Source organism: Hipposideros armiger, unplaced genomic scaffold, assembly GCF_001890085.2.
Source record: "Hipposideros armiger isolate ML-2016 unplaced genomic scaffold, ASM189008v1 scaffold_390, whole genome shotgun sequence".
Classification (NCBI taxonomy): Eukaryota; Metazoa; Chordata; class Mammalia; order Chiroptera; family Hipposideridae; genus Hipposideros; species Hipposideros armiger.
This window is the reverse complement of record NW_017731740.1, coordinates 112369-138387: the sequence shown is the minus strand read 5'-3', so window position 1 is coordinate 138387 and position 26019 is coordinate 112369. Positions and strand designations below refer to the sequence as shown.

The 26019-nt window shown below is 38.5% G+C and overlaps 1 protein-coding gene across 1 annotated transcript in view; it reads right to left on the bottom strand.

Moving 5' to 3' along the window:
- Nucleotides 1-62: 62 nt before the first annotated feature.
- The window catches only part of NMT2 (N-myristoyltransferase 2), a 70325-nt gene continuing 44368 nt past the window's right edge, over nt 63-26019 (bottom strand). Inside the window, exons 5-15 of the mRNA XM_019663411.1 lie at nt 24746-24995; nt 23522-23618; nt 22956-23074; nt 22768-22859; nt 22535-22651; nt 21254-21424; nt 19990-20098; nt 11655-11825; nt 4833-5000; nt 3342-3479; nt 63-3161 (exon numbers count right to left, since the gene is read on the bottom strand). Of these exons, the coding sequence (XP_019518956.1) occupies nt 3141-3161; nt 3342-3479; nt 4833-5000; nt 11655-11825; nt 19990-20098; nt 21254-21424; nt 22535-22651; nt 22768-22859; nt 22956-23074; nt 23522-23618; nt 24746-24995 (1453 nt within the window). The 3' untranslated portion in view covers nt 63-3140. The remainder of the gene's footprint in view (nt 3162-3341; nt 3480-4832; nt 5001-11654; nt 11826-19989; nt 20099-21253; nt 21425-22534; nt 22652-22767; nt 22860-22955; nt 23075-23521; nt 23619-24745; nt 24996-26019) is intronic.

Genomic DNA, 26019 nt, shown 5'->3' with positions numbered 1-26019 from the left:
ACAGCACAGATATGCTGAAGCTTAAAAACTCTTTAAGTGCAGAAAATATTCAGAAGTATGCATATCAAAACAAAAGTTTTATTGAAACTAATGTCCATGCTTGTATAAATTCTTTTTTTTTAAAGGCTGGTACACTGCTTGTGAGCAAGAACATCTGTCCTACAGCTCTTAACATCTTTCTATCAAACTTGGAAAATGCGCCACAGTTAACACAGTTCTAGTTAGCAGGGTGGATGAAACTGGATTGCAGATATGTCATCAGTGAAAGGAAAGATAATGAACGCCAAGCAATACATAATCTTCAAGAACAAATACATCATTTTTCCTTTCTATTTGACCTTGTAGTTAGGTGTAAGCATGGGCTTGGGAGAAAAGGCTTGACATTTACAGAAAAAGCCAGATAAGGTCTTTTGACTAGTTAGAATTCACCCCTTTTCATGGTTAACTTATTTCCTTGGAAATTTAACATGTACAAAAAGTATGCTGGTAATTATGTGAAATGAGGCAGAAGAGAATAAAAGTTAACTGAGGAGCTTGTACTCTTCAGAGGTGGGTCTACAACTACAGGCACCCTTCATGTTAGGGAATGGAGCATAATCAATGCTCCGTATTCAAGTGTCTGCTGCTTCCAGTGTGTGTTTGGAAAAGTTACTTTCTCTAATTTAGAGGGAAAGGTTGCCAAAGTTTATTTTCAGCCTAAATTCTGGTTAACTCATGGATTACGCCAACTCCACTCATTTAGATTTTACTGAAAGCCACCTCGGCAAAATGAAAAAAGAAGAGTACCTCATGAAATAGAACATTTCCATTGTTGAAACAGGATGCAGGACAAATGTTTTGGGTTGTCAAAAAAGTCATGACGTATTTTTTCTGTTTTTCGTTGCAAAAATGCGTCATAACTTTTCTGACAACCCAATAGTTTCTTTGAACATATAAGACTGTATATTACATTGAAATTTGGTTCTAATAGCTACTTAATAAACACAAGCAGTTTTACTGATTATTTTAAAATGTTCATTGGCAATCTGTTTAAATTATAGAGGAAAATGTGCTAGTTACTAATAACATTTTAAATGGCAAAAATATGAATTCTATAACAATTGGAATTTTATAAATGAATAAATTAACAATGCCACAGTTTCATCACAAGCTAAGCTCATGACAAAATTTCTGACTGGCAATTCTGCAATTACTTGAAAACCTACTTTGTATGACTTTGTGCCATAAATATGAATGGAACATTAATTCCCAACTAAAGCCTGGATGCCAGATTAAGTTAAAATCTCATTTACTTAATGCTGGTATCTCAAAAAAAAAATGTTTCCGTGAATTGGTTCAGTTTTGCTTCTCGGAGCCTTTCATCTTCTGTTAAGAAAAAATGGTACTGCAACCAGGTTTGAATCATCCCAAATGAGAAGTCTTCCTTTGGGTCTTCAAGAAAGTAAACAGCACTGTCCTAATTCTGCTCTACTGTGGGGCCCACATGCGCCCTCTACTGGTAGTTCAGGGGTACCACAGCTGTGCGCTGGTCTTTGGGATAATGGCAAGTTGCAGGAGTGGCTTTCAGCTCCTTAGTGTAAATCAGGCTCAACAAATCTTTTCTGTTAAGGGCCAGAGAGTAAATCTGTTAGGCCTTTCGGTTGCGACAGTCTTTATCAAAACATCTCAACTTTGCCCTTTGTAGCGTGAAGCAGCCACAGGCAATACAAAAAGGAATGAGTGGCACTGTTACAATAAAACTATGGATGCTGAAATTTGAATTTTGTACAATTTTCACGTCACAAAATGTTATTATTGTGCCCCAATCACTCAAAAATGTAGAAAACATCCTTGGCTTGTGGGCTGTACAAAAACAGGCGATGGGCTGGATTTAGTGGATGGGCCATAGTTTGCTAGTTCCTGCCTGGTATAAGATATAATTGGTTTCATTTGACTACTTATAGCGTGAAGGAAAAGCCATCACTTCTAAAATGATTAAATTTTTCTGGACTGGACAGCCTAGGCACTGGAAGAGGAAAGGCAGGAAGTACCGACTTTGTGATATTTGAGTGAAGGCCAGTTTCTGTGGCTTTGATTAGCATCTTTTTTCAACTCGGACTATTGGCAATATATACATATATATGTACACTGTGAAACTTGGTTTTTCGAATTCTAGATAAAAACACCATCAGTAACAAAATTATGAATACTTATTTACAAATAAGACATTTTCCATTAGCATGACAGCTTTCATGATAAATTAAAGCCAGCCTAAAGGAATATGTGCAATTTTGCATAAGTAATAAAAACATTCAAACTATCAATGTCCTGATAGTACTAGTAAATTCCACTGGGCATTTCTTTTGACTTTAGAGCTTTCGTTTTTCTTTTCCTGACATATCCTTGCTGTTGCTTAGAAGAAACTGGAGTTTGTGCAGCAGCAGAAACATGTAGCCAGTCATGGTACATACTATTTCAGAGAGCACACTTACTTGCACAAAACTTTGCTTTTGAACCAACCCAACGATCTGTTAAAAATTAAAATACAAACGTGTGTTTTTACTGATTTGGCAACTTTGCTTCTGGAGAAATAAATGTAGTAATCACCAGTACATTTTTATCTCGCTCTACACATAAACATCCACCACTCATCACTGAGTTACAGAAGTGCTGATTCCATAACTTCCTAACGACAGCATGGAAGGTGAGATAAGTAAAAACCTCCCACATGGATCCTCCATTCTGTTACACAGGCAGACCACCACTTAATAAATAGAAATGCAGCCGTTTACACACAATAGCAAAGATTTTCTTAACACAATTCTGTGACTTCTGTTCCGTCCATAAAAAAAGTCCCTTTTCTAAAGAATGAAAAAATAACCTCTTCCTCAAGAGATAGCCAAAAGTCTGAAAATTAGAGGAACGAACTCTTTGTACACTTTTATCCCTCCTACAAATGGGTCAACAGTGGAAAAAAAGGGAAGAATGTTAACCTCCTAGCTAGAAATGGGTAGTATTTGTCACACATGAATGTTTTGTCATCTTTTCTGGTTGTTACCAGCTGAATTGATTTCACTTAAGTTGTGCTTTTATTCTTCTTTGGAATGGCAGTTCCAGGAATCATTAAATGGTGTCAAAGTTCTATACATGGAAATCTCCACCTATTGTAATACAAGTCCAACCTACAGGGAGGGAAGAAATGGAATAGTAAGAACAGGTAAGCAAGAAAAATTACAATGTAGTACAATAGATATGTGTTTTTAAAAAGCTACTAAAAAACTTAACAATCCTAAGGGAAGCAAGTATGGAATTTCCTGGGTAAATTTGTTTACATTTATAAAGGGTAGATCAACTTCTCTTACCTTTTCAGAATCTGTCCCTGGACACCTCCAATTGTACAAGTAATAGTGTAAATTGCCATCTCCTATACCAAACTTGAGCTTTTCCAAGAATGTCTTATTTTCCATCAAATCTAGTGCATTGAATACATCAAATCCTTTCTGCCAATGTAAAAAGAATTTAACATTTAAAATTTCAAAGGATGAGAGTGTTTTCTATTGTATGCATTTGAGTATAACATTTAATTCCTATACCAATATCATGAATATACATTTATAATAAGGTTTAATGTCAGCAATATATAGTATAGGTTAAGAATTCAATTCAAAATGTCTTACACAACTAGTAATGAATCTAATGGAGTCAGCAAAATTATCCAGAAATGCTGAATCAAAAAATAGTATGCTGGCTAACACTGACATAAAGTAATCTATTAAGATTTCAGAAAATATTTTGTCCCTGTTTTAGAAGGAACAGTTGTCTAGATGGCTCCATCTCCAGTATTGTTAGTTATTGGCCTTTCTAAGTTCTGACTTAGCTGAAGCTATATCCAAGAAACCGAAGACGTAAAAACTTTAAATAGTATATTTTTCTTGGGCTGATACTGAGAAATAAATTTAGTAAAATTTTAATAGTAAAAATCTAATTTCTTTTAAATATTAGATAATAATACTATGCAATAGATGGAAGCACCTAAATTTCTATTTCTCATGGTTTTTACTTTAAATAACTTAATCACAGGCCTTTTTGGGGAAGTAGTTGAAAACAAGCAATAGGATCAAAGAATCAGAGGATAATGTTGATTTTGGGGTCCAATAGTAATAGATTAAGAAAAAATGTTTTCAATTATCAAATACTATATAAATGCAAGGAAGACACTTCTGATGTATTGTTCTCAATTTCTCATTAACATATTTCTCAACATTCAATAATTACATTAAAATGTATCTGCCAGTTGATTTCAATTTCTTTTTAAAGGAAAATGTTTATTTGGAGCAGGAATTTAGCAACTGTCCTAACTACTACACTGAGGATAAAGAAAAATAATGTAACTATATAGCAAGGCACATTTTGAATTTAATTCCTTTCATTTTAAATTCTATTCATTTTAACCATCTTAATTTTAAAAATAAAATTCCTTTAATTTTAAAATTCAGAGACTATTTAGATGAATAAAAAAACTTACTCTTGCTAATTATTCACTGCAACAGAATCACTCATGTATTTCTCTTATATTACTTTTATTATGGGTGTTCTGTATTATATAAGGGTTAAAAGTTTCTAATTTGTACAAAATGTCTTTCTGGTTAAGATGCAATAGAATTAATGATGAAAATAGCCACTAAAGTTTTAAAAGACATTCTGATCAAAATTCTTCTTTTGACTCATAGTCAACAGTAAAAAGTACCTCAAATGAATTTCCCAGTAAGATGTAAAATACAGTAAGATGTTTTCTATACTTTGACACACATATTTGGAGAAACACAGAGGACAAAAGGGAGTGGGTCGCTCACCAGTTTAGCTATAATGAGTGCATCATTCATGAGGTCCAGCAGGGGCGTCTCGGTGTGAATGTTGTAGAACGAGTAGGCAGCTTTGAGGCTCTGGTGAGCAGGGTGGTGCATGACTGTGGAGGGGAGTGTGTAGAAGCTTAGGAAGTCAGTCAGCTTACCACTGGAGTTCTGAAGAACAAAGGTAATGTCAGGTAAGTACCTCCTAGAACACATTTCATCCACGCGTTTAAGCTAACTTTGATCTTTGATTTACACCGTAACTTCTGTTAGAGCCAAAAAGCAACAACTCATACTTATATCTTGGCAGTCTGACATGGAGCCCCGTAGAGGATGTTGTGTCGAGACTGAGAAGGGCACGGGGCTGTAACCTTAGCCTGAGTGCCAAGTAACGATATGCATAAAGATCTGAAGAAAACAATGTTGTAAAAGGAAAGCTTTCCTTGGGATGACTAATGAGTCTCTAGACTTATGGAAAAGTGGTCAAAGTATAGAATACCAGTTCAACTGACAGCGGATTTCTCACCTGTAATCGCAGAGGCCAGAAGAAAGTGACATAACATTTTTTAAGTGCTGAAAGAAAAGAACCATAAACTGTTGAATTCTATATCTGGTGAAACTATTCTTCAGGAATGAAGGGGAAATAAGGATATTCTCAGACAAATGAAAACCAGATGAATTTGTTGCTAGCAGACATACCACTTAGATTAGCAAAGGAAATTACTAGAGACAAAGAGGGGTATTACATGATAATAAAAGTCCGATCCACAAAGAAGATATAAAGGTCCTAAATGTATAATTACCAAACAAGACCCCCAAAATACATCAAGAAAAACTGACAGAGCTGAAAGTAGAAATGGACAAATCCACAATTATAGTTGGGGACTCTCACACCTCTCTCATCAACTGATAGAACTACTAGAAAGAAAATCAACAAGGATTTAGAAAATCTGACTAATACAATCGACAGGTATAATTGGCATATAAAGAACACTCCACCTAAAGTTTCACACACACACAACATTCACCAAGATAGGGCCCTAAAAAGACCTCAAGAACCTTAACAGAGGTGAAATCCTACAGAGTGTGTTCGCCAACAATAATAGAATGAAACTAGAAATCAATAGGAAATCTCTAAACACATCAAAATTGAACTACAGAATTCTAACTAATCCATGGGCCAAAGAGGAAGACTCAAAAGAAATTTAAAAATACGTAGAACTGAATTAATATGAAAACACGACATACCAAAATATTTAGGATATATATTTAAGACATTTACAGAACTAAATGCTTACACTGTAACAAGGAAAGGTCTTAATAATCTAAGTCCCTCCCTTAAGGAACGAGAAAAAGAAGAGCAAAATAAACCCAAAGCAAGCAGAAGAAAGGAAATAAACATAATATCAGGTATCAATGACAATGAAAATAGGAAAACAGAGAAAATCAGTGAAACAGAAGCTTGGTTCTTTGGGCGAAAATCAATAAAATAGATACAATGCTAGCAAAACTGACAAAAATAAAGAGAAGATACAAATCTTCAATAGCAGGAATAAAATAAGGTTTATGATTATAGATCCTGCTGCCATTAAAAGAATAACAAAAGAATAATTATGTACAATTTTACTCTTATAAATTTGACAATTTAGAAGAAACGGACCAATTCCTCAAAAAAACAAACTATTAAAACTCAGTCAAAATGAAATAGTTCGGGTCGGCAAACTGCGGCTCGCAAGCCACATGTGGCTCTTTGGGTACGTTCTGTCTAAAAAGTTTGCCGACCCGTGGAAGAGCCAATCCTGTCCCTCACAACAATTTAAAAATTATTTGAGAACCATAAATACATTTTTACAAATAAGGAAAATTTAAAGTAATATTATAAATGAAACTATGATAGTTTTATTTTCATTTTCAATTTTACTTCTGAGCCACATGTACGTACCCAAGGAGCCGCATGTGGCTCGCAAGCCACAGTTTGCCGACCCTGGCGGCTCTTCTGTCTCAAAAGTTTGCCAACCCCTGAAATAGATCATCTGAATTGTCCTGTACCATTAAAGAAATTGAATTCATGATTTTAACAAAAAAAAATTCTCTAAGGTCAGATGGTTTCAACTGGAAAATTCTAGCAAACATTTAAAGAATTATCACCAATTCTATACAATCTCTTATAAAAAATAGAAGGGGTGGTAACACTTCCCAACTCATTTTATGAGGCCAGTATTATCCTGATACCTGGACCAAAGACAGTACCAGAATGAAACAAAACAAACTCCAAATCCCTGCAGACCAATATGTCTCATGAACTCAAAAAGTACTCAACAAAATATTAGTAATCCAAATCCAAAAATATATAGGAAGAATTATACACCATAACCAAGTGGATTTTTTCTAGGAATGCAAGTGTGGTCAACATTTGAAAATCAATGTAATATTGCCACATCAAAAGACTAAAGAAGAAAAAAATCAATCATATCAACTGAAGTAGAAAAGGCAGTGGACAAAATTCAACACCCATTCATGATAAGAACTCTCAGCAAGTTAGGAACAGAGGGCAATTATCTCAAATTGATAAGGAACATCTACAAAAATCCTACAGCTAACATCATACCTCCTGGTGGAAGACTAAATGCTTTTCCCCTAAAATCAAGAACAAGGCAAGAATATCAACCGTCATCACTCTTATTTAACAAAGTACTGGAAGATCTAGACTAGCGGTTCTCAACCTGTGGGTTGCAACCCCTTTGGGGGTGGAACAACCCTTTCACAGGGGTCGCCTAAGACCATTGGAAAACAGAAAGATACTTACATTACGATTCATAACAGTAGCAAAATTACAGTTGTAGAGTAGCAATGAAAATAATTTTATGGTTGGGGGTCACCACAACATGAGGAACTGTATTAAGGGGTCGCAGCATTAAGAAGGTTGAGAACCACTGATCTAGACCCTGCAGTAAGGCAACAAATAGAAATAAAAGGCATATGGATGTGAAGAGAAGAAATAAAACTGCTCCTAGTTGCAGATGACATGATTGTTTATGTAGAAATCCCAAGAAATCTACAAATAAACTCCTGGAACTAATAAGTGATTTGAGCAAGGTTGCAGGATACAAAATCAACACAGAAAACACAACTGCATTTCTACATACTAACAATGAACATGAAGAAACCAAAATTAATAATACAACACGTTTTATAATCGCTTTAAGGAAAATGAAGCATTTAGGTATGCACTTAAGAAAACATGTACAGGGGCTGGCCGAGTGGCGCGTTGGTTAAGAGTTGGCTTGGGACACCAGCTCTGAGCAGCAGGGCTCCGGTTCAGATCCCACATGAGGGCCAGTGACGCTGAGCCCTCCACAGCTAAGGTGGTGAACAACAGCTTGGCCTGGAGCTAGGCTGCCATGAATTGCCTTCTATGATGTATGCTGCAGTGGGCTGCCGTAAGCTACTGTGAGCTGCCATGAGCTGCCGTGAGCGGCCGTCCAATGGCCGGCGACCGATCTGCCTCACCCGGGAAGAGCACAACATGGGCCAGTGAAGCAACGTCCTCCACAACTAGACTTAAGAACCAAAGGACAGCAACTTGTCTGTTCCCCTTCCCCGATTCCCCAATAAAATCTTTTAAAAAATAAATAAATAAAAGTACAGGATTTGGATGCTGAAAATTACAGAATGTTGATAAAATTTAAAAGATCTACTAAATAAATGGAGACATACCATGTTCATGAACTTGTCAGTTCTCCCCAAATTAATCTATGGATTTAATGTAATTCTTATCAAAATCCCAGCAAGGTATTTTGTAGGGAAAGACAAGCTTGTTCTAAGATTTATATGGAAATGTGAAGCAAATAGATTAGCTAAAACAGTCCTGCCAAAGAGGATAAAGTGGGAGACATCACTCTACTCAGTACCAGCGCATCCTATAGAGCTTTAATGATAGAGACAGTGTGGCACTGGTGGAGGAACAGACACAGAAATCAGTGGGACAGAATAGAGAGAACCCAGAAATATGTCACAGTACAAAGTATTAGTATTCAGCATACAGAACTTTTACAAATCAAGAAGGTTACAGTAAAAAAAAAAAACAGGCAAAGTATATGAACAGCAAACTCATATAAGAAGAAATAAAAATGGCTAACAGGTTTATGAGAAGATGTTCAAATTCATTAGTAATAAGAACGTATAAATTAAAAGCAAGATACCATCTGATACCCATCAGACTGGCCTATATTTCAAGTTTGGTCATACTCCCATGTGTTAATGAGGATGTGAGGAAACTGGACCTGTCATGCACTACTAAGAGGTATTTGGCAATCTCTAGTAATGTTAAAGATGCGTGTGACCCTTAGACTCAGCAGTTCAACTTCTACATATATACCCTAGGGCAGCAGTTCTCCAAATGGGGTCTGTGGATGCCTGTGGGTGCCTGAGACCCTTTCAGAAGTCTGTGAGGTCAAAACCACGTTCATAAGAGCACTTGATTCAGAATTGTTAATTTTATTAACTCTCAACCCTTAACAACGTATCTTTTTAACCCTCTGTGCGATGAAATGGAAGAAATTACACACAAAGCACTTGTGCTGTGTACTGAAACACAAAGGCTCAAGAAGCCCTTAGGTGACTGAGTTGTGAGCTGAACTAGCCACTTTTTTTCATGGAACAGCACTTTAAGGTAAGACTGGCCAACTGGTCATTCAGACTTCGGTATTTGGCACTTCCTGAAAATCAATGGTGTGAGCCTATCACTTCAAGGAAAAAACTGGCAGGATTTCTTGCCAGTGATAAAATTTGAGCTTTCTAGTACAAGTTAAAGTTTAGAAAAACCTGTATCCTCCACCAGGAGCTGTATTTTACACTTTTCTGATGATAACAACAGTGGTAATAACAAATGTTGATTTTTTGATATTATATAATGAAATGTCAATATTTGGAACATCTATGTAACTCAGTGAACCAGTTGCAAACTCATACATTGGTAAAAGAGTCACTGAAAAAACAAGATAGACCAGTGGATTTTAATCTAACAGAGTATGAAAAGTTCATTAATATGATTTCAGATACAGAATACCCATAATTATCTGAAAAGGTTATTAGAATACTCATTCTTTTCCATATCTTCAATACTTCATGTGAAGGATTTTTTTTCATGTACTTCAACCAAACAATATATCACAATAGATTGAAGATATAAGAAGCCAGTTGTCTTCTATTAAGGCAGACATTAAAGAGAGTTGCAAATATGTAAAACAATACTATTCAACTAATTTCGTTATTTTGGAAAAAGGTTATTTTTTCATACAAAATATGTTATTTAGGTAAAATGTAATGGGTTTATTACTGTTATATAGTTCTTAAATAAAATGTTTTTTCACAGATTTTTCTTTTTTTACTGAGATGTAATTGACATAACATTATATTAATTTCATGTCACAGTATAATGATTTGATATATGTATATATTGCAAAATGATCACAGTAAGTCAAGTTAACATTTATCATGACACAGTTACAAGTTATTTTCCTTGTGATAACTTTTAAGATCTACTCTCTTAAGCAGCTTTCAGATATACAATACAGTATTATTAATTACAATACCAATATACATTACATCCCCATGACTTACTTTATAACTGGAGTTTATATACCTTTGACCCCTTCACACATTTCTCCCAACTGCCCCCGCCCCCTCCTGCCTCTGGCAACCACCAATCTGTTTCTTTGAGTTTGTTTGTTTTGTTTTTTTACGATTCCCCCATAAGTGAGATCATATGGTATTTGGTTTTTGTCTGATTTATAAAATAATAATATTTAACAATTTTTGTGTTAATTTTGAATACAGTAAATATCTGTAGATATAATCCAGAAAAATATAAAACTCTCTGGGGCCCTCAATAATTCCTAAGAGTGAAGGAATCCTAAGATCGAAAACGTTGAGAAGTGCTGCTCTAGAGAAATTTACACAAGTGAATAAAGGTTTGTATGCAAAGAAGTCCACCCCAGCGTTGTTTTAGATATAAAAATTTAAAAACAAAGACCGCTTAATTGTTCCCCAGAAATGTCCCCTGAATGCACCCTGTTTGCTCCCACCATTATTGCCCTAGCTTGGCCATAATCCTACATCCAGACAATACCTGATAATGCTCAAAATACACTTCTGGCTCAGTGCTTACAGCTGAATGGCAAACAGACCACTACAGTACTTTCTAATGGGCCCCCTCGCTCCCTTCTCTCCTCCAAGTGTTCACCAGAGGAAATTCCAACTTCTCAGCCCAATCCCACTTCAGCCAAAGGAGCGTCTACGTAAAATGTCATTGGAAAACAAATTCCAAGTTTTTATTAAAAAAAACCCAAACGTTTAAAAAGCACTATGTTAAACTCATATAACCAATAGACAGAAAATCTAGATGGTTACTTTTCCTTCTCTTCTCTGACCAAGGGTTGAGTTACGAGGTTGAATTATGCCAATCTCAACCAAAGGCAGTTCAGTTCCAACCAGTTTTGCAAAACCAAAGGAACATTAAACTTTGGAATATATCTACTTTAGTGAAGGTCATCCAAGTTGGCTTCTTCAAAACTGAAAAAAGCTGTCAACTGCCCAGGTAACAATAGAAAAGTATATTGATCTCCCACCCATAAGTAGGAAAAGTGTGCTCTTATCCAGGAATGGACACTGTAAGAACACCTGGTTCTACAGAGATCAGGTATAGACTCCCTAAGTCATAGAGGAAGAGGAGACAGGTGGGCACTCCATGGTCTTTCTGCAAAGCAGACTCAACGGCCCGGCACTTTCATAAATCCCTGTACTGTCGTATCACCTTCTCTTTACCTCCACTACAAACGTGTCAATAATGTGCTCCTGGGGGAGAAACCAGTGGGCTACTTCTTCTTCATCCATCACTGGAGCGAGATGAAACCGCTTCAGGTAACTGTTGGTTAATTCTCGCACTGCTTTGATATCTCTTGGTTCCATTGGTCTCAAGCCTGAAGTCTTTGTTACCTTGTTAGAGTGAAAACAAAACAAATTGGGAAGTGTAAATAGGAGTAAAAGTCCTTTGCGCTCAGTGTGGTGCGCAGACCAGCGTCACAGGGAAGCTTGTTGGAAGTGCAACTCTTGGCCCTACCCCTGATCTACCAAGTCAGACCCTGCAATTTAACAAGATTCCCTGGTGATTTGTATACATGTTAAATTTCCAGAAGCACTAAGCTAGAACATATGGTGGACAATGTGCTGTATCTTATCTCTGTGTGCCAGGTCTTTGGTCTATATTGCCCATGACCCAAACGGAATCAAAGGGACACTCCAGGCGGATCTGTTTACCAATCCCAAGAATTTTAAGTCTATACAAGAGGGCAGAGCAATCTTAGCATGTTCTCTGGAGTATTATGTTTTAAAACTTCCCTGTCTGACATTTTGAAAACACAGCTGAAAAGAGTTGAGACACTTATTTTCTTCAATGGCCTGTGAAAAGGATGTAGCTATTTTGTTCTGGTGAACAACAAAAATGAAATGAAAGTCAATCATATTGATCAGAATGGGAAGGCAAGCATTTTAATAGCCAGGCATTTTCTAAAGGCAGATGGCTGGCTGCCAAGGACTAACCCTGGCCTCTTAGGTCATCATTTCATTAAAAGATGACAGACAGGATAGGCATTTGAATCCATCCTTGCAGAGCGTCACAATTTTTCCATTAGGCCGCAGGAATAAAATAACCTAACAGGGCATTTGGATTTGTTCAATTTCCTGTCCTTCAAAGAGCTCCAGGGCTGGCCGAGTGGTGCGTTGGTTAAGAGCTGGCTTGGGATGCCAGAGGGCCCCGGTTCAGATCCCACATATGAGGGCCAGTGACACTGCCCTCTACAGCTAAGATGCTGAACAACAGCTCAACCTGGAGCTGGGCTGCTGTGAGTCACCGGTGATGGCAGGTGGGTTGCCATGGGCTACCGTGTGTAGCCAGCAGCCAGCGTGAGTGGCCAGCAGCTGCTGTGAGCAGCCGTCCAGAAGCCGGTGACTGATCTATCTCACCCGGAAAAAGTGCAATGATGGTGCCAACTTGGGCCAGTGAAGCGAAGTCCTCCACAACTAGACTGAAGAACAAAACGACAGCAACTTGTCTGCTCCCCTTCCCCCAATTCCCCAGCACTGTTCCAATCCCCCCAATTCCCCAATAAAAATCTTTAGAAAAAAAGACTGACTTTAAAAAAAAAAAAAAAAAGAGCTCCAGATCTCACTTAGCTCTCTAGGAACTGTCCAGACACTAGGACATGTGAGTTGAGAAGTGAGAAAACCCACTCCATTTGGTTGTTTGTGAAACAAAAATATTAAAAACTTAGATTTCTTTTCTCTAGTTAACTTGATTTTTTTCTTGAAGAAACAATGGATACACTTTAAGCAATAACATATGTAAATATTGCTGCCCTACCTTTTCCATCCTAATTATTTCTAAATACTGTACTTGAAAACTAAAAGCTGTCTCTAAAATTAGATCATTATGATTTCTGCATGCCCCAGACTAGCAGTATGGCAGAAGGCCAAAGGGAAATAGGTTTTCATCTTGCGTGCCAGCTCTGCTCAATGGGAATAGTTGTACTGAGGTTTCTAAGGTTTTGTGACAAAGAATGCTGATTGATTATTGATTAGTGGGGGGTGGAGGGGCGAAAGGGAGATGCATTCTTTGTATTTACAAACCCAATAGTCTTTGGCTTAGTATTTACAATGTGCCACTCAGCTGTTATTTATGTAATCTATAAAGACATAGTAATGCAGCTAAAATACAGTTTAATAGTCTAAATTGAGAATTTAAGTCCTTCACAGATAATGGAGAGCTTGTAGTTCTAGTCTCTCTGTGGCTCTCAAGGACAAAGGACAACCAATCTCCAGGTCCAGGCTTCTATTCAAGGTGCAACCCTTCAGGAAAGCATGGCAGTCACAGCTTGGGAATGTGCTGAATGAATGCCTGTGTTTTGTACCACAGTCACTTATCCAATAAGGCGAGGTGAAGGCTGCAGACATGGAAAAAATGTCCCTGTCAGCTATGGAAAGATGACACTTCTGTGGCCTGGCATTTATGTGCAAACCAGGCGTAAACCTATATTTTTCTTTTGTTTCCCTGAGCCAATTTTAGTCTTGGTAGCATTTTTATATTGCAAGTCACTGGAAGAGAGAACCTATGTGATTTCTAAATACTGTTAAATAAATATACATTTCTAAAAATGCTAGTGGAAAGACCAAAACCATATAGAATGCATACTGCAGTTATTAAAAAAGATTATTTTCTGTTACGAGAACATTGATAAATTTTAAACAGCCTTTCTCAATATTAGACTTTTTTCTTTTGTTATTGGTTCAGATAACAATAAACAGTATCAAGCAATTGGATTAATTAATGAAAGCAACAGGATATACGGTATCTGTTAATACAGAATATTCAGAAATGAACAAAAGGCTTGCCAACGTCTTTCTAAAGCAAAATATTCTTTTGCAGCATAGTTCTCATGCACTGAATATTCATACTATGAAACCACTAAAATCAAAATCTTTTGCCCAGCAGACATCCTTAAAGCAGCTCTTCTCAAATATTTTGGTCTGCTCTCCCCCGCTTTACGCTCTTAAAGATTACTAAGTACTCCCAAAGAGCTTTGCTTACGTGATTATATCTATCTGTATTTATCATGAGAAATTAAATTAGAATTTTAAAACAAAAGAATATATAAGTACACATTTCATAAAGCCTCTAGAAGACTTCGCAGTAAACATGTAAGATAATGAAAGTTAAAAAAAAAAGTAAATTATGTTTCAGTGTTATTAAAAAATAGTGTTGACTTCATGGACCCCCAGAAAGGGCCATGGGGACTTCTAGAAGTCCCTGGACATCTGAGAACTGAAGTCTATGAAAGTCAGAAAAATGGGTAGAATTTAAATAAGGAAGACTCAGTGAAATAGTACGTTTGGGCAAATAGGCAGGGAGAAAGTATATAAATTTAGCAATTTATAAGCACTTCAAGTTTTTATAGAAGCATTAAAGCAGAGAACATCAGACTATATCAGCTATTAAAAAATTTAAGGTCCTAGGGGTGACCGGGTGGCTCAGTTGGTTAGAGCACATGCTCTGAGCAACAGGGTTTCCGGTTCGAGTCCCACATGGGCTAGTGAGTTGCGCCTTCCACAACTAGATTGAAGACAACAACTTGAGCTGAGCTGCCAGTGGGCAGCCAGATGTCTCAGCTAGCTAGAGCACATGCTCTTAACAACAAGGTTGCTGGTTTGACTCCCATATGGGATGGTGGGCTGCATCCCCTGCAACTAGACTGAAAATGGCGACTGGACTTGGAGCTGAGCTGCACCCTCCACAACTTGACTTGGAGCTGATGGGTCTTGGAAAAAACACATTGTTCCCTAAAAAAACACATTGTTCCCCAGTAAAGTTTAAAAACATATATATATAACACCATATATATATGGTCCTAGAAAAAGGGGAGAATATTTACTTTTGCTAACTAACAATGGTTTATTGTATCTCAGGGGCTAAACTTACATCTCTATAATATCATGAAGTCACAAACTCTCCAAGAAAAAAAAAATCTACAGAAGCATGAAATAAATGTTAAAGTGTAAAACAAACACTTAAATGATAGCTGTTGTCCTCAGGAAGAGGTGGGAAGAATGTTAAGCCTACATAAAAATGATACGCTTTGGCATAATCTGAAAAAGTGGAATGGTAATGTTTCTGAGCAGTTGATAAAAAGCAAAAAAACATTTCCAGTAACGGGGAAAATCTTACATTTCATAAGCAAACTATATCTCAGCCAGACTTATTTTCCCATGGTCCAACTCATATGCATTACTTGTTGGACTTTATGTATTTTGAAACGTGTGTAAAATCTGTTTAGGGCACAAGGAAATAAAGCTCACGATATCAAAAAAACAGAAGGAATGTTGTTCTCTGTCAAACTATGTGGCGTGAACTGTTTTAGAGCCAAGATTCCAGAGTAGAGGTGTAAGCAATGATTATGGTTATTTGATTTTAAAAAAGTAGCAGTAGGACACACAACACTAGGAACAATCATCTACTACTGTACTACACTAGAGCATCTCATGTGTTTTCGCATGTCTTCACAAGCATGTCCTTGCAACAGCTGAAAGACGCTGGGAGATTAATCTGACTCCTGCTCTTTATCGGCTTCAAATTCCTTCACCTTTAAAAACATTGACAAAACAACAACAAAAATTTCGTTTGGAAATGCTCAACACCAAATTAAAAGCAAGGCAAACATTTAAAGGGTAGGGAAATGCATTACTCTTGGAAAATCCTTAGTATTTTAGAGAGCGGTAGCTAATGACCCAGGCTCTGGAGTGGTTCTGTTCTGACTACAAAACTCTGGGCAAAACAGTCTGGTGTTTCCATGTCTGTGAAATGGGAAAAATGACCTGCCCTCCTATAATTTACGGTAGTAAATGGGATTATGGGTGTTCAATGTCTAGCATGACGCTGACCACAGTAAATGTTAACTGTTGTATTCAGAAGTCCACGAAAAAGACAGAAAGCTGGCACCACAAGCAGAAACAGTAATGATGAATCAGAAAATGATAGCGATCCACAGAGCCAAAGTTGTATTCAATAAGGTTCTTCTGTTTACACTTAAAGGTGCAAATGGTTCTTAAATGATGAGATTGCTCACAGTGGTTATCAGCCATCTGGACCCCTGTGAGAGGAGGCAGTCGTCTGGTGTGTGCTGCATCGTCCAACTTCTAACTCAAGAGATTGCTGTCAGCACATTCCAATTCTCCAGTATCCGTCCTTTCATCTCTTCTACCCACCCCCCACCCCCGCTTTTTTTTTCCATTAATTTACTCTACATATTTCTTCTCTTCCCTGAGACTTAAGAGGAAGGAGATAGACTGGAATGTGCCAACGAGAGCTATTTGGACCTTGGTAATCACCCTTTCCTGTCTTAACCTACGCTCTAATGACTACACAGTGAGACATCTGGTGGGAATCGGCCATGATGCTCCCACAGGAGGTGTGTTAGAGGCGATGGCAGAAGCAAAGGGATCTAACTGGAGAAACGCGGAAGTCTGGGCCTGTATCCCAAGTCCTCCACTTTTATTAGAGACAGGCCCTTGTCTAAGTGTCAACCTGCATGAGCCTCGGTCTTTTCATCTGCAAAATGGGGATAAGAAGTACCCAGTTCAAAAGGGTACTGTAAGACTATATGGAATAACATATGTGAGGGCACTTTATAAACTTCAGTTTAGGGCCGGCTGAGTGGCTCAGTTGATTAAGAGCTCTGAGCAACAGGGTTGCCAGTTTGATTCCCAGCCTGAGCTGAGCTGCCACTGAGCTGCCAACAGGTGGAAGGATGGCTCAGCTAAAAAAACAAAGCATGGATTATAAACTTCAGTTTATGAGGGAAATAAAAACCAATGCCTCACCAGTGATTTATTACACAACTTGTTAAAACTTTGTTATCTGAGGTGATTCTTGTACAAAAACATAAAGGCTGATAGACGATATCAAGGCAACAATCCTTTTAGCAGCTCAAATTCTATCTAATCATCCTGAATAAATCATTAATAGTTATAAAAAAACTCCTTATTCTTCATTCCATTTTAGGCAACCTACGTGTAAGTGGGCGCTTTCCTTAGACACAGGCTAGACTGCTTTAGGCTGAAATTTGGGGAGACCAAAGTAGAACAGCATTAGCCCCTAGTGAAAAAGTAGGCTTCCTTGAAGTTTTGCGTTTTTTTTTTGTTTGTTTTGTTTTTACATTTTTAAATAAAATTTATTGGGGTGACATTGGTTAGTAAATTATATAGGTTTCAAAGTGTGCAATTCTATAATAATACATCATCTATATGTTGCACTGTGCGTTCACCACCCAAACTCAAATCTCCTTCCGTCACCATATAGTTGACCCCCTTCTACCATCCCCCCTTTTCCCTCTGGTAACCACTAAGCTGTTGTCTGTGTCTATGAGTTTTTGAAGTTTTTAATTCAACCCACAGACAGCAAAGTAGTTAACAAATGGCAAGGACACTGAGAATAAATGGTGCCTGTAGAGGGGGTGTTTCATCTCAGCTATGTGCTGTGCCCCTTTATTCTCACTGACATTTGTGCCCCTGTGACTCTGTCCCTCTCAGTTGCTCTGGGTCTTGGCCATTAGCAGAAATTATTTCTAGCTTCAAAAGAATAAATGTTGATGGTTATGACGATATTGTGACCTCTCTGAACATGTTCCTATTTCTCCATTTCAGAGCATACACCTCCATGCTCTCACCTTCCTTTTTGTCACCCTAGCTTGAGAGGCCTGCTCCTTCTTCTCCAGGTTGTGTGGAACCTCCTTCTTCATGTCGTCTGTGGTTTTTCATCTCCATCTGTTCTGATCTATGGTTCCCCCTCCATTCTTGGCCTCACAGAGAGGCAGTGGGCCCATTCGTTCGAGCCCTGGCTGTCCGCAACAACAACTAAGACAGAAGGGAAGGACAAGCCTTCTGAGCCCTCTTCCAGGTCACAAAGCCCGAGAATGACGACCCTGACACTTCCAACACCTGCTTTTCTTCAACCTCCACTTCTCTCCTTATTAAATTCTGCCAGATACTAGGTGATTCTCGTCTATCATCAGATTATGTGCATTTGGCAGACACACAACTGGCCAAAAGACGGAAGGAACTGGAGCCTGCTGCCCCTAGAACGGCCACGACAGGTACAGTCCTCATTATGTTTGAGAGGAACATGGCTACATTCCACATGAATCCCTCAACCCAGTTAAAAAAAAAGATCTACTAAACTACTTTGTAAATGTCCCCACCAAAACAACGCTGGCGAAATCAAAACTTCAAACACAAGACCCCATCTGTTGTGGACAGATTCTATGATGGCCTCCAGGGATGTCTGCCTCCTGGTGTTCAGGCCCTGTGATCCACTCTTCTCAAGTGTGGCTGGGACCTGTGACTTGTGTCTAACCAATGAAATATGGCAACGGTGACTGGATGTCACCTTTGTGAATCAAGAATAAGGTTCTAAGGTCCATCTTGCTAGCAGATTCTCTCTGTAGACTCTTTCCTCACTGGCTTTGATGAAGCAAGCTGCCATGCTGTCAGCTACCCTGTGGAGAATCCCATGCAGCAAAGATTGAGGTGGCCTCTGGCTGACAGCCAGCATGGGACAGAGGTCCTCAGTACAAATGCCCGCAAGGAACTCAAGCCTACCAACGGCCCCTGTGAGCCTGGACGTGGATCCATCCCTGTCAGTTTTTAGATGAGACCCGGCTCTGGTTGACACCTGACAGCAGCTTCATGAGAGACCCTGAAGCAGAGGACTCAGCTAATCTGTGTCTTCATTCCTGACCCACAGAACCTGGGAGGCAGTAAATGTGTTGTTTTAAGCTACGACGTTTGTAGCCATTTGTTATGCAGTAATAGTGAATCCACCATCCAAGCTAAGACTGGTAAGCACATTAAAATTTTACAATGGAATATTACTCAGCAATAAAAAAGAATGAAATCCTGCCATTTGCAACAACATGCATGGACCTAGAGGGTATTATGCTCAGTGAAATAAGTCAGATACATAAAGACAAATACTGTATACTTTCACTTGTATGTGGAATCTAAAAAAAAAAAATGAATAAACAAAACAGAAACAGATCCACAGATATAGAGAAGAAGCTGATTGTTGCCCAAGGGGAGGACAGGTAAAATTTTAAAACTTTTTTTTTTTAAAATAATAAAAATAAATAAATTTTCCCCTATTAAGAGACAACGTTACATATTGGCAAGTTGCTAGTTTAAAAAGATGATAATGTAATGAGGTATTATTTCCTTTCCCCAGGACTCTCCTCTAAACCTTATGCCTTAGTTTCACTGAGTTAAGATATCAGAAGTCTGGACTTTTCTTCCCTCTTACTTAACAGATCCTACAAACTCAAATTTTCAAAACTTACACATCTTGAGTTCAATCCCATCCAACCACAAACTGAAGAACCTAAAAAGTCTTAAAAACAAACTGGTATTTCCAAGTGAACTCCCTTACTTTTCCTAGCCCGAGTTCTATGCACGTAGTTAGATATAGGAGCCAGTTTTTAAGACTCCTGCACATAATTTTTTCTACATTAAAAGCTTCAGTTGTTACAGCCTTGAAAAACTGCAAATCATTCTTACTTACATCTGGAAGTCTGTACAGCTTCATCGTTCTCTGTAAAGTCATATTTCTACTCAAGTGAGAAAATTTCACTTCTACCAATTTTCTGGGGTTTAGTGATCGATGCCAGTATCTGGAATACAATAAGGTTTGAAAATCGGATTGATTTCTAACTCTCCAAGTTTTCACTCTTTGTCTCAGTTCAGCTGTCATAGTACATTAATGAACATTTACACTGTGTCTGGCCCGGTGCTGGATACTGGTCCCTTTCCTACGTAATTATTTATCAGTCATGTTTTACCTCTACAATATATCCTGCATTCATAGTATGTTCCTTTATAGTTTGTGACCTTTCATCTCTTTCAGTAAAGAGGAATCTTAAAATGGCCAGTCATTAATAATGCCCAGCTTTCAAGTATTTAATGACCATCACTGATTCTATAGAAGGCAAACCAAAAAGTTTAAAAACATGAAAATAGTCCCCCTAAATCAGTAGCCTTCATGTTTACATAATGCACACCAAAGAAAACAACTTTTTGAGAAACTAGCTTGAATTTCTTAAATGATTCCAGTTTAGGTACTAGGATGAATGATTTGTATTAAAATATGTCTGTAAAGTCTTATTTATGAATAATTTAATAGGAGATAGTAATTTTATAGTTTTATCTTTCATACTATGTTTACCTTAAGTATTGTTTTATTTGAGTCAATAACAATGGAAGGAGATAAACCCAGATGCTTCAGAAACAGGTTGGTCCAGTGACAATTTGATAAACAATTTTCTCACTGAATCAACCTTTGAAATCTTGATAAGAGCAGATGAAGTCATAAAAATAGAGCTTAAGCTTCTTCTAACTCTTAGTAAACAGGTATGTCTGGGCTTTTCAACTGATGCTTATCAAGCTTCTGGAATAGTTCCTGATAGTGCTACAGAGCACGGTATAACACTGAGTGTTAGAGGAGGAAAAAAATGGTATTATACTGGACATCCCAAGATCGCGATGTCCTGGGTTTCCCCAGGGTAGAGGCAGCGCTTGTCTTTCAAATGGAAGAGACACTGAAATAGGGCTTCAGCCCATTAGCATGCAAATGGCTGTGTGCTAGAAGGAAGACTGGGCTCAGGGGTTCTTGGTTCTAGTCTTCGTCTCTGCTACCAACCAACTCCATGATCATGGAGAAGCCAAAATCCCTCTGAGCTACACGTGAAGAGAATAATATTCTAGCAAAAGGGCAGGGAGGCTCAATGCTTAGGTACAGGTAATATGCAAGGTAAGGGTGCTGCTATTACCTGCATGTGGCCACTGGCTTAGGAAGAACCACGCCAGTGGTATAAACGGCCTGGAAAATCCCTTCCAGGTTCACTCTTCTAGTTATTTCTCGAATTAACACTGGAGCTACCCGTTTTGATCTCAATTTCTTATGAACACAAAGAAAGTTGATTTCAACCATCTTCTTCACACTAAGAAATAAAGATGTCAAAAATCAAAACAAACATAAGATGAAAATGTTTAAAACAATAAGACAACACTCATAAAATTCCAAAGATTCATGGAAAAACCTCTTTTAGCACAATATTTAAGAAAAAATCTTCTATCATTTAGACATTTCACAAACTCAGATTGATACACCATTCCCTGTAGTCACCTGCCAAAGTGATCACAGCTCTCGACTCTGGAGACTCAAACCCCCTTATTCTAAATAAATTTTAGGATTTTGGTCTTGTATATTTTCAGTTAGAAATTGGATCAGGTGTGCCTCAAAGTTTCTCTATGTGCTTTTCCTATAATGTATACAATTATGGCAATAATTGGATCACCCTGATGCAGAATCTGATACGATGTTGCTCTGGGTATAATGTGATCTCCGGGATCCCTGATAAGTGCTGTTCTAAGCTACAATAAACCTTCCAGAGCGCCAAAGCCCATTCCTTGCTCTGGTTCCGGGTATGCAGGCATTTCCTTAGGCACACAATATTCCATGAGATCAAACACATTTTCACAGTAAATAAGCTAACCCAATATATTGAAAGGTAAATAGACCTACCTATTAGGCCTCAGAGCTTTCACTTTCTGGGCTGAAGGCCCAGAGCAAAAATGTAACACACTTATCCTATGAGTAGAAAGATTTTTTTTTAATTCCTGCTAATAAATTTTTTTAAGTAATTTTTTTCCACAGAAATAAATCTGAAATACCTATTCATAGCTCTGTTTATTCTGCTACATACATATATACATGTATATATTCACGTGTATATGTACATAAAACAGCTGTGTGTGCATGTATGGGACTAAGAGGCAGAGAGAGAAAAAGAGAGACTTGTCCTTTTTTGTTGTTCACAGACCAAAATATTTTAAACATTACTTAAAAAACTAATTTTTAGAGCAGTTTTAGGTTCATAGCAAAACTGAGCAGGACATACAGCGAGTTCCCATCTACCCCTTACTTCCCCAACACACAATCTCCCCCACTATCAATAGCCCGCATTAAATCATTTTTAAAAGCCTATTGTAATTGCAGTTCTTGGAAAAGCAACACATCAAAACTGACACAGGTAAGCTTTAATATGTACCTGTCATAAATCCGAATGTTTGCTGGGATGGCACTTATGAACCCTACCAGTTTTTTGTTTGAAGATACTCTGACCCCACAGTGCCACTGAAGAAGCCAGCCAGGGGGACGCAGAGCCCTGAAGTAACATAGGCAAGGAAAGCAGGCACCAGTTAGTGTCTAAGAATATAGGGACAGCAGGAGACATGCCAACCCACCCACCCGTCCACGGCCTGCGTGACCAGCCAGACTCACCAGAGCAGGAACTCCGGCGAATAGTCAAACCGGAACATGTTGTCATCATCCTCCACGTAATTCTCATTTAGCAAGGTGTACAGCTCCTTGAGCTACAAGATCAAACAGGTGTCCTGTCTGTGGTGCTCAGAACCAACTCAGAAGCCATCTGTGTGAATGCAGGTATTGAATTTAAGGGTTTTACTCACCACTTCGGCATTACCCAATTCTAAAGTGTCCCACATAAAACCCTGTGGCAAGGAATAGGGCTCTCGGCGCACGTTGTCTTTATCTGCTTCAATGGCACCATGAGATGTTATCACTTCATCTGGAGAGGGAGAGAAAGAGAGGAAGAAAGACAAAGACAGAGAATGTTCAATGACAAAGTGTGCTGACATCCAAAACTGTCCACTACATAAAACAAAATCATTTTTAGTTTAATATAATCTTTCAAAATACGGTATTGTTTCAGCTACCTCTAGAGCTAAACAGGGTAGCTGAATAGTGGTGGAGAATAACTGCTATTTCACCAATAAAAGAAGAAATCCTTGGTCATCCAACGACAAAGTGTACAATGAAATGATAGTGATTTCTCCATCTCGAACCCAAGATTACAGACTAATCACACAGCACTACTGGGGACAACGTAGACTGAATGACAGCCTTAGAGGTGTTCTCTTTTTACTCTGCATTTCAACAAATTGGGGGTGAGGGGAAGGGGACCCCTGACTCCTTCCAGCAGAATCTAATTTCAGGACTGTTTACATCTCTCCACCTGGACTGCTGGCAGTGCAGTTCACATCATCAATGTCTCCAGCGATTTCCACAAAGGTGCCCTTTTCCAATTCCTTCTCTGCAGCTTCCCAACGCAGCTGGGATAAAACCCGGGCTCCTCACTGTGGCTGCTGCTGGCCTGGTCACCTCAGCACCTACCCCACCCTGCTCCCAGGCTTAGCCACACTGATGACAATGACCTCAGGCTGGTCCCGGCTCAGTGCCACCTGAGGCTTCCCTCTACTTGCAAGGCCCTCCCCCTGCTCTTTATGGAGCTGGTCACTTGAGTGTTTTCAGATATAAGCTTACACATTGCTTTCTCACAGCATCTTTCCCTGACCTAAGCTTCTTCCTACCTGGTGTATATCTTCCCTCCACCTCTTCCCCCCACCCTGTGTGACCACCACTTATCCTACTTCCCCATCACCATTTCCCCGGTGTGCACCCCAGTTCCTGGCATTTAATAATAGACACTCAACAAATATCTGCTGAAGCTTTTTCAGCCATAAAAAGGAGGTCCTGCCATTTGTGACATGAATGGACCTTGCTAAGTAAAATAAGTCAGAGAAAGACAAATACCATATGATCTCACTTATATGTGGAATAAAAAACCAACAACAATAATAACAAAAAAGACTCATAGATACAGGGAACAGATTGGTGGTTGTCAGAGGCAGGAGGTGGGGGGAGGGGTGGAGAAGTGGGTGAAGGGAGTCAAAGATACAAACTTCCAGTTATAAGATAAATAAGTCCTGGGATGTAATGTACAGCATGGAGACTATACTTAATAATACTATACTGCATAGTCAAAAGTTGCTAAGAGAGTAAACCTTAAAAGTTCTCATTACAAGAAAAAAATTCTATAACTGTGTAGTGATGGATGTTAACTAGACTTACTGTGGTGATCATTTCACAATATAGACATATATTAAATCATTGTGTTATATAGTTGAACCTAATATAATGTTGTATGTCAATGATATCTCAATCAAACAAACAAACAAACAAACAAATAAATAAAGCCAGAAGGAGGGGGGAACCCAAATATCTGCTGAATAAATAAATGACCCTCAGGTACAGGTTCTTACTAGGACAGACCTTTTCACAAGTGGAAGTCACAGGGGTTGTACCAGCTCCATACAGTTTCCTTTTCTCTTCTTTCTAATCCCTGACTTTGGTCCTTTTGTCTTATCTCCACTCTACCAGCTCATGGTCATATGAATACCTTCCTCATGTCAGCCCAGGTGGCCCGATTCCCAGCTGCTCCCTTTAGAGTCCCTTTGGACCTTGGGCTTGGCTGTCCACACATCAGGGCACCATCCCATTCAAGCAGCTGCAAACAGCTGGATGTGTTTAGACTGAACTGGGACACGGCTTTGGAGAGAAACGGAGAGGCACAGTCTCTCTGACTTTTACTCATTCTCCCTACCTCAGGCTCCTTCTTCCACACCAGGGGTTCTAGGAACTGGAAAATCCTGCAGGAGTTTGGGGAGGGGCCAAAATGTGGTGAGTACCTGGGCTAACTTCCCAAAGAGTGTGCTGGGGTTAGGTGCCCTGGAGGTAGCTTTGTTCTCTCTGGGGTGGTGACCTAAAAGCCATCAGCAGCTTGCCAAGTAGCATTCAGCTAAACCCAATACATTCAGGCCAATAAAATGCATCCTTTTAGCTAATGATCATTCAATTCAGTGTCATTTAGAATCCTGTAAATTCATTCTTGAGAGTCTTCCTCCACTAACAAATACAATTCTAGAGCCTAAAAGAAAAGGTAGTGAGGAAATTTTCTTCTTTCTTTCACACTCTGAAGCTCATGTTTTTAAAGCTGCTTGGGGTGGGTGTGGGTGAGAGACAAGCGGTAACTTCACAAAAGTTTGAAAACCATTATTTGAAGGCAGAGAGAAAGATTTTTCCCTGATTTATATGTGATAAAAATGAATATTTGTACATAATGGGGCTATTAAGATAACTGCATGGCAATTAATCCTTTATGTTAATATTGTACACATTCTGGAAACTGAACAATCAAGAAAGAAAAACAGAAATAATTACAACAATAATCTTTCTTCATATATAAACATAATACAAAGTGCAGCAGGTTTGGCTTGTATTACATTTATAAACATTTACACGGCATTTATACCATCCTCTTTTTTTGCATAAAGTGAAAGAGGAGCAATTCCATGATATTTACGGAAACTGAAGTGATGGAGAAGCAAAGCGCTGAGGGAAGAGGCCTATTCTTCCATGACCCAAAGCCCTTTCGAGGCCCTTCCCAAGGTGTCTGATCCCCTTATTATACTTGAATGTTACTGCATTGGTAATAACTAACACCACTGTTGAGTGTTCAGAATCCTACTGTTAAACAGCACAAAAGTTTCTACTGCAATAAGATTTCATGGGACAAATTTTCTGTCTTTTGGAATAACTGAGATGTGAGACTGCTAAAAATGTAGCAGTCAGAGGGCCGGCCGAGTGGCGCGTTGGTTAAGAGCTGGCTTGGGA